At 41.5% G+C, this 8,947-nt stretch overlaps 1 protein-coding gene across 1 annotated transcript; it reads right to left on the bottom strand.

Annotated features, from left to right (window-relative positions):
• Window positions 1-72: 72 nt before the first annotated feature.
• Window positions 73-4,197, bottom strand: seraf (Schwann cell-specific EGF-like repeat autocrine factor). The gene is made up of 5 exons (XM_030750104.1): window positions 3,830-4,197; window positions 3,461-3,556; window positions 3,007-3,111; window positions 1,631-1,726; window positions 73-1,135 (listed from the first exon to the last, which is right to left on the bottom strand). The coding sequence occupies exons 1-5, from the start codon at window positions 4,038-4,040 to the stop codon at window positions 1,023-1,025; spliced, it is 621 nt and encodes a 206-aa protein (XP_030605964.1). The 5' UTR covers window positions 4,041-4,197; the 3' UTR covers window positions 73-1,022.
• Between the last annotated feature and the right edge of the window lie 4,750 nt (window positions 4,198-8,947).

The raw sequence follows: 8,947 nt of genomic DNA, 5'->3' as shown, positions 1-8,947 counted from the left end.
TTTTCCTGTCTGTGTGTGTGTCACTACCTCAAGACTCAAAGTAACACACATCTGTTAAATGCATTAATGGTGCTTTTTATACAGGCCTGTGTGCTGCTGCACACACACGATGAGGCTGGTGGTGGAGATTGTTGCTATCAAACATTTTAGATAAAATTAGCTTGAGCTTGCTTCTTCATTAAGCCTCGTGTGGCTGGTGCATGTCACAAACTAGCCTGAAGACCACGATATGAACAAAAATCATTTATTTTTCATTACTGTTGTCATTAATATGCTGTCTTATTAGACCTGTCTGAATCTGTTAAGCATTTATTAGCAAATATGGATCAAAGCAATGATCCTGCAAGATAATCCTGTTGGAGTTGTATATAAGATTTGTTTTCTAGCAACGGTTCCAGATTACGCATAATAAAGATGTTTTTGTTTTTCATTTAATGACACAAATTGTAGCAAGTTGCATGTTTATACATCAAATGATAACATAAAACACATATAATATTACAAAAATACAAATGTAAAAAAAAACAAATGATACTGTATGTAAAAAGGTGGATCGATGTAATATTTATTTATTTATATAGCACCATTCAAGATAATTATTACAATGCTCGTGAAGTGAGGAGTTTCACAACAAAATACTAAAAACATAAAAACAAAGTTACCCAAAAACAAGCTTCAAAAGACGAGTTTTTAGCTGCTTTTTTAAAAGAGATCCTTGTTGTTTAAGTCTGAATACATGATTTTCATTTTGTAAATTTGGAGTATAATAGGTGATAAAACATTTACGCTTTATGGGAGGCCTACCCAGTGACTGACGAGCCACTGCTCTATGAATATAACGCGTCCCTCAGTTTCTCATTCAGGCCTGATGTCACAACTCTGAGACGGGTCTTCACTAACTTTATGAGCGAGATCATAACGGCCACGTCCATCTTTTCCGTACAGTTTGTGTGTAAAACTACCTACGTTCCAGCTATAAAAACACAATCACCCCCACAACCTCGTCTGGGCCTTGGGGCGCACTAGTGGGGCTTTTTCCTTTCCTCACAGCGAGGTCCAGAGAAAGGGTGTCGACAGCGGCATTTGTTGGGAGAAATGCACTTCCCTCCATGCAAGCAGGGCCGACCGCACACGGCTGCAGACAAAAAGAAATAACGGGATTAATAATTTATAAATTCTAACATCATAAAATCCAGCAGCTGGTCTCAAAGGTGAGAAGTGCTGCAACATCTGGAAATACACTGAGCTGAGAAACGGTCTCCTAGCAAATCCATGATTTATTCGTGATCTGTGTTTGTCTTTCAGACGTGTGTAACTCAGGGGACTAAAACAATAGATGGAAGGACAAAAGAAATCCAGTATGTATGATGGATTAATGTGAGATCAGTGGAATGTAGTCAAGAGAGTAGAAAGTACTTTAATTGGGTGAAAGGAAAGACTGTTAAGGATTAAATACTCCCAGTGGAGGGACAGTCTCAGAAGTGGGGTCATAACACAGCTCACTGCCCTGGTTAATATTCCTAAACTGTACATCTGGGTCTCCTAAAGTATCCTCTGACCTGGTCTCATCAAACGTGCACAGGAAAAAAAAAAAAAAAGTGCTTCGTCTTTGGGACCAGTTTGTACTCACCAGTATGGCAGGCGCCGCCCAGCCATCCCACGGGACAGCTGCAGATTCCTGGAGCCATACAGATCCCACCGTTCCTGCAGCCCTGAGGACAGATTGCTGCGGGGGAAACAAACCATAGAGGGGTATCCTCAGCAGGGAACAGAAAGAAAAAACAAACTTATGTGTCCTAAGATTCAGTCTTCATAATAGGATTTACTCAAAAAAACTGGACAATTTTGTATTTTTTTTTTCTTTCAACTTCATAATAAAGCAAAGATTATGTTTAATGAAAAAAACAAGAAAGGTATAAATTTGAATCCTTTTGGACTGAGCCAGACTGCAGGTCACACCACACTGTGGCACCGGCAGCTGTAATGTACTGTTGGTACATTTTTATATGAACAGAGTAGACTGATGGAAATCTACCATGATACTGAAACTGATGCTGAGCTGCTCTGTGAGAGTCTGACTGTGGGAAGATGCAGAATGAACTTTAAATTGGTAGGTAAACTATTTCATGTTAAGCACTTTTTTCCACAGGCACTTTTAGCTGTTATTGTACAGGGACAGCGAGCACAGGCCCCTGCAGCCTTTCAGCGAGAGTTACAGCAGCGCCCTCACTCTGGCTTTTTTTTGATTGTGTGTTATTGCAGCTTAGTTCCTGCTTAAATGCATGTGTCTCCAGGCTGTATGCAATATAGGAATGATGTAACGTTTAGCTTGCTGTTGGTCTTTTGTGTTGACTACTAGGCTAACTGGGTGGTAGTGTACCAGTAAAATTAGTGTAATGCACAGAAGAGAGGCAGGCAATGTGTGTACTATGAATATAAGTCCTCCTGGTGCCACTGACCCGACGTGTACAATCTGTATGCTAACAAATAAAGAAAATGAGCTTAGGAAGTCATCGAGTTGGCTAATGAATAAAGCAGCTTTAACCCTAGAAGAGCAGCAAGGCTGAATATCTGATCTAGACCACAGAAGATGGACTGCTATAGTCCAGCAGATCCCTAATGTCACATGGGGAACGCATTAGTGGAAGCAGCCCCACAGCAGACTTTAAGGACTCATCACTGAAGAAAAAAAAAACTTTGTAAACCTAAAAAACTCTATTTTTCCAATCTCAGCCAATAGCATTCCCAGCTCAAACTGAACTGCTCTTTCCTGCCAGCATTAGAAACTCCACCACTGCTCTCAAGCTGCAGCATCTGAACGTCTGTCTCATCCACTAAGTCAGATTGATTGTTGCTTCCTTTGGTGACAGCAACTTGGACCCATAAAAAGCCTCAAACATCCGTTAATGTCTGCTGCTGATGAACAGCTCCAGCTGAGAGACCGGCTCCATTTGGTGATTTGACCTCTTGTGTTAATTGGGTAATTAGATACAGCCATAAACAAACCCTCTTGGCATTTTGATCCGGCCCAGCTTGAAGGGCAGATGCACTTGGCCACGCCGTTGACAGCAGTGCATTCTCCTCCGTTCCAGCATCCCCCATCACACCTCACTGCAAAACACACATCGCACACACACACACGCAAGCGTGTTTGTGAGATAGTTTTACCATCCTGTACTTACATCATATTTCAGTGTAACTGGTCAGTGTTAGAGATCCCATGAGTATCCATTGTTTTAAAGAAGTCTATAAGATCATTTTTATATTTTTGTGTTTTCTGTTGGAATGCATAGAAAATTTGACATGTATGACATTTTTTTTTGAATAATCCATAAAATGTTTTAATAGCTTAAAACAGAAGCACAGAGAAGAATGTATAAATAACTACACTGTCATCATGCCGTGCACAAGTCAGTACACTAAATTTACTAGTCCTCCCAGCTCCACTGAACCTGATTACCTTTGTGACAGTATTTTCCACCAAATCCAGGAGGACATCTGCATTTTCCAGGGCGAAGACACACTCCTCCATTTTTACATTTGGGATAACAGTTGGCTGCAAAAACATCCATCAATTAAACACACACACAGGTTTCAAACTTTTGATAAGAAATCATGATGTCATTTTAAATCATCAGTAGCTAATAAGTTGGTCACATATGAATATAAAGAGGCACATTAAACCTAAATGACATTTATTTATAGCTGTACTTGGCAACAATCCCTCAAAGTCTCCACTATATTATCCACAGCTTTTGTCCTCCTGCAGGCTGAGTACACAGAAACACTGAGCAGAAAATACTCAAAGGCAAACTGTTTGTAACATCACCATATTGGCAGGTCTCTCCTTCATAGCCCCTGGAGCAGCGGCATGTGTTGTTGCGGATGCAGACTCCGGCGTGTTCGCACGGCGGCTCGCACTTCGCTTTGAGGTCAAAAACGAAGCCGACTGCGACGCCCCGGGGCGCGTCCGAGCCTCCGGAGCAGACCCCAACGAGCGCGACCGAGGAGGCAAAAAGGAGAAGCGCGAACCCCCCCATGGCGAGCTGTGCGCTGTTGCTCAAATGAAGAGTGGACGGAGGTGAAGGAGGTGGAGGAGGAGGAGGAGGAGGAGGAGGAGGACGTCTCCTGGAAAAGAAGAAATAGCCGAGACTTCTCCGCGTCACCCCCGCCGCCGCCGCTGCTGCACGCAGGGAAGCTACAACCAAGGTGGTGGTTATTGTGGCCCGGGGGAAGCAAAGTGGGGCGGGGCAGGGAGAGCGTCCTGGGGTTGGGTTTGAGGCTGGTTTTGGAGACACTGGGGCGAACGGTAAGTACTGAAACCTCTGAAAAAGGCAACAGGTTATGTTTGCGTCAAATATATCTTTTACTAGCTGGCTCGTACCCAACAAAGGTTACCCAGCGGGGGGTGAACAGTTGTGTAGCTTTAAGTTTTTGTCAAACATGAAGTAAGTGGTTAGCACTGCTGCCTCGCAGTTAGAATACCATCTGGAAGGCCTGGGTTCGATTCCACCTTGGCCCAGTCCTCTCCCTCTGTGGAGTTTGCATGTTCTCCCCGTGCTTGCGTGGGTTTCCTCCGGGTACTCCCTCCCACATTCCAAAGACGTGCATTTACTGGGGTTAGGTTAATTGGGTACTCCAAATTGCCCATAGGTGTGACTGAGAGCGTGAACGTGAGTGTGAAAGGTTGTTTATCTCTGTGTTAGCCCTGCGACAGGCTGGCGACCTGTTCAGGGTGTACCCTGCCGCTCGCCCTATGTCAGCTGGGTTAGGCTCCAGCCCCCCCCCCCCCCCCCGCGACCCTGAACAGGATAAGCGGAAGCGAATGGATGAAGTAAAAGTTCGACCTTGATTATGTCCATATAATTATTTTTGCAAAAGCTTCAGTCGTGCTTGAGTAAATGCAAACTAATGATGAGGTGTGTAAACTTCTCTGTAAACAAGAGATGCTAAAGATGCCAAATAAACTGGGCCCTAAAACAGGTTCTGGGCTTCATATGCTCCAATATTCTACAGCAAAATGCCCCCCCCCCCCCCAAAAAAAGTATATAATAATAATAATAATAATAATAATAATCAGACCAAATCTAATTGTCTGTGTATTTCCAACCTGTTGCGTACCAATAATTTCTCCAAGAAATGCCACCTATGGTTCCATAAAATGTATTTTCAGTATTTTCATAGTTACTTAGATTTCAGAGCCTGTGTTTCATTTGTAGTTTATATGTAGCATCCTCATGCACAATCATGTGTCAGCTCTAGAAAACCTGCTCTAGGATTGTGAAACAATAAATATACTGCTCACTGCCCGGCACTATGGAGCCTGACTGGCATTTGCCATAGAATACCAGAACTGGCAGGTCCACCACGGGTGAGAGCAGGTTCACCCTGAGCACATGTGACAGATGTGAAAGGATCTGGAGAAGCCGTGGAGAGCGTTATGCTGCCTGTAACACTGTTTGGCATGACTGGTTTGGTGGTGGGTCGGTGATGGTCTGGGGAGGCATATCCATGAAGGGACCTACAGACTTCCACAGGCTAGGCAACGGCACCCTGACTGCCATCAGGTGTCAGGATGAAATCCTTGGAGCCGCTGTCAGACTCCACGCTGGTGCAGTGGCTCCAGGTTTCCTCCTGGTGCACAGGGTATGCCGGCAGTTCCTGGAGGATGAAGGAATTGATACCACTGACTGGCCCCCCACGCTCACCTGACCTAAATCCAGTAGAACACCTCTGGGACATTATGTTTCAGTCCATCCAAAGCCAGCAGGTTGTACCTCAGACTGTCCAGCTCAGTGACCACAATTCGGCACAAAGCTTTTGATGGACAAACAACAACTAGAAGACTCCGACAAGCAGGAAAATTAAATGTCCAGCCACCATGATTCGATTTTAGGATGCAAGTTTATGTAGAGCACAGATGGAAAAAACATTTCTTGCTGGTCCTATATGAAAGCAAATAGTCCAGCTGGAAGACAGACAACTGGGCGCTTTCCAGACAGTTTGAACTGAGGTAGTATAAATGAATGCAGTCATGTGTGTGTGTATATAAGGTTGCAGGTACAAAATACATTTCACTGTGCATTGTACTGTGTATAACTGTGCATGTGACAAATAAACACTATCTTATCTTATCTTATCTTAGATTTATATAGTGTAACACACGCGCAAAATATGGCCCGAGGGCCTGAACTGATCCCCCCGACCACCTCAGTCTGGACTCCCGTTGAAAATAAAATAAAATTTCCAAAAATCAAGAAGCAGCATTATGCTGACACACTGAGTCTGAACTGCTACTTGATTCAAATACTGTGTGTGTGTGTCTGTGTGTGTGTCTGTGTAGCAGTGCAAGAGTTAGTCACATTTAAATGTTTGTATAACAGTCGGGTGGATTTCTTTGGAAATAATTTTATCGTAACTGGTGATCATGTTTTGATTGAGTTTTTATTATGTGGTTCTCCAGAGAAAAATTTGATTTTGGTTATTTGCAGAGTGCTAACGTATTGTCATTTACTTGATAATGTGCTGTATTCGGCCTGCTAATCATTAGGAACAGTCAGCAGCAGACTGGCTTATATTAATCACCAACGACCAGAAAAAATAATGACAAAGATACATGCTTTTGTGTTAATAATCAGAAGGGGAAATCATTCATTTAGTAACAAAGTATTTCCTGTATGTAACAGTTCAGTGCTGCTCTGCCAACAGGCAGGAGCTACAGTACAGTCAGTGTGTGCAGAATGCATTAGAGATGGAGGGAAACCTTTTTCCTCTGCCGTATGGATTCCAGTGCAGCTCTGGTCTAGACTCCTGACCTGGATCCCAGAGTGGAAGTGAGCCGGTGTTTTAATGACTGCAGCAGATGTGAACATACCAGGATACACGAGGGACATGAGCCTCTCACTTTAGGACAGAGCCAGTGATGTGTAACACAACCAGAAAGATGCTTTGAAAGCAGAGAACAAAAATGAGCTCCTCTGAAAATAGTCATATCATTTTTTTCATTCATATTAAATAGCTTAGTACACACACAGCTTTATAACCATAGCCTCTAATATAATCAGACCAAACAGATGCAGCTTTGTGTGCAGGTTTGTAGTTGCTTCCTGGACCGAATAGATTGGTGATCAGATCCCAGCAACCTAAATGGAGAGCAGAGTGTTTGTGTGGGACACCGTATTAATGCTAAGACAGTTATTCTGGGTTTTATTTGTATTCAGCTTTCCCCAGCTCCCTATAAGCATAAATTGAAGTTAAAGTTTATGTCATTGGTCTTCTGCAATATTGCTGCCAACTTAATTTCTGGGTTTCAGTAGGAATGCAGAGATCAGCACATCTGCTTTTGAGCCACATGTTTGTTGTGAGACACGTGATTGTAGATTAGCTCAAAATGGGCGACATTGTCTCAGTGTGAGGGGAAGGAGCAAAGGATTCAAATGCTCTGCGGGCCCCCTGGTGGGCTGCGAGGGTACTGCAGGTGGGTTGCAAGAGGTCATTTACATTCCTAATTCTTAGTTTATACATTTTTAAATATAGAGGAATATATAATTCTAAAAGTCAAACTCTTTAAACTTTCATAAAAACTAATCCTGTAGGATAAGATGCACTAATGTTGGATGAATCAAGTGAAACTCCTTTTGGTGGGAACCTTGCATACATTTTTTTTGAACCGCTGTCCAATGAATTTCCTCCTCAGTGTGTTCAGTGTTCACAGTGCCAACAGGATGGAAACCCTGAACATCCACACAGTAAATCATGCATGAAAATGTTCATATGCTCAGTATATTAATACTGAGCAGGATATTTCGGGACTTATGACCAGAGCTATACTTTTCTTTTTATTTACACAAAAATAGTTTTTATTTACACAAAAATAGTTTTTATTTACACAAAAATAGTTTTTATTGGTCTGTATTTTAGTGTTTTTTTTATTAGAATGTGGGTGAGCTTCAGTGTTACAGTACCAACAACACTTTGTGACACTAAACATTTTGTTTTTCTTTTAGTTGGGTTAGTTTTGTAACAGGAAACTAAGTTAGTTCTCTCTTTTTTTTTTTTTTTAAACATCAAGCTGTTTGGTTTACTTCAGTCTACAAATGTTTTTAGTTCCTACTGTCAGTTCAGGTTTTAGCTGCCTATAGTAACCTTGGGTTTTCCACTAAAAAAGGAAATGAAAATGCTTATGTTGGGTAAATTTTCTAGACAAGATAATTTATGTAAAAAAAAAGTATATTAATTGATAAATTAATTTTAGCAGCTCTGCAAGACACAAATTTAACTCATTAGCACATTTGCACTCTGCTGTGTTTTGCTCAAACATCAAGTCCACTGAAACCTTTTAGCACCACAGAAAACACAATGATGTGCAGGCCTACTTTGTTTTTTGTTTTGCAAGTCCAGTAATTATTAAAGTGCATTAATAAAAATAAAATAATGGAACAGTAACAATTTTGGGACCTTCATACTTCAGCTTAGTGAGAGTTTGGCTCCACCTAGTGTGCACAGAGTGTATTACAATCACACCAAGAAAAATGCAAGAAATGTTCAAAATGATTTTATTTTCAGCTTCATGCATGAAAAACACAAAACCACTGTTTAGATGTTAGAAAATAGCTGAGAAATGTTCACATTTACACTGTTAATGAATATTCAGAGCAGCTTTAATTAGGTTTGTTTTGTTTAGTTATTGTGTAGAAATGTTAGATTCTGTGTTAAACTCCGCATGCTGGTTTAAGAATTAATATTTTAGGATATTAAATAAATGCCACCATGAGATAAAAGTGTTTCAAATGTTTCAAATCTTGGGAAAAGAAGTCAAATCAAGTTAGTTGAAAAGTGGATTAAAATGGCAAACGCAGTACTGCAAATGACACCACGGCCCACAAAAATAGGATCCCCTCATTTAAAGGGAAAAAAGGTGAAATTTGGATTTATACGCCTACGACAC

This window comes from Archocentrus centrarchus, chromosome 16 (genome assembly GCF_007364275.1).
Source record: "Archocentrus centrarchus isolate MPI-CPG fArcCen1 chromosome 16, fArcCen1, whole genome shotgun sequence".
In the NCBI taxonomy this organism is placed as follows: Eukaryota; Metazoa; Chordata; class Actinopteri; order Cichliformes; family Cichlidae; genus Archocentrus; species Archocentrus centrarchus.
This window is presented reverse-complemented; position numbering and strand designations above follow the sequence as displayed.

Coding starts and splice junctions, on each gene's coding strand:
- seraf (XM_030750104.1), bottom strand. CDS start 4,040: ATGGGGGGGTTCGCGCTTCTCCTTTTTGCCTCCTCGGTCGCGCTCGTT. Junction 1,727..3,006: donor CGGATCAAAATGCCAAGAGG/GTTTGTTTATGG, acceptor TTTCCCCCGCAG/CAATCTGTCCTCAGGGCTGC. Junction 1,136..1,630: donor GGGCGGCGCCTGCCATACTG/GTGAGTACAAAC, acceptor TTTTGTCTGCAG/CCGTGTGCGGTCGGCCCTGC.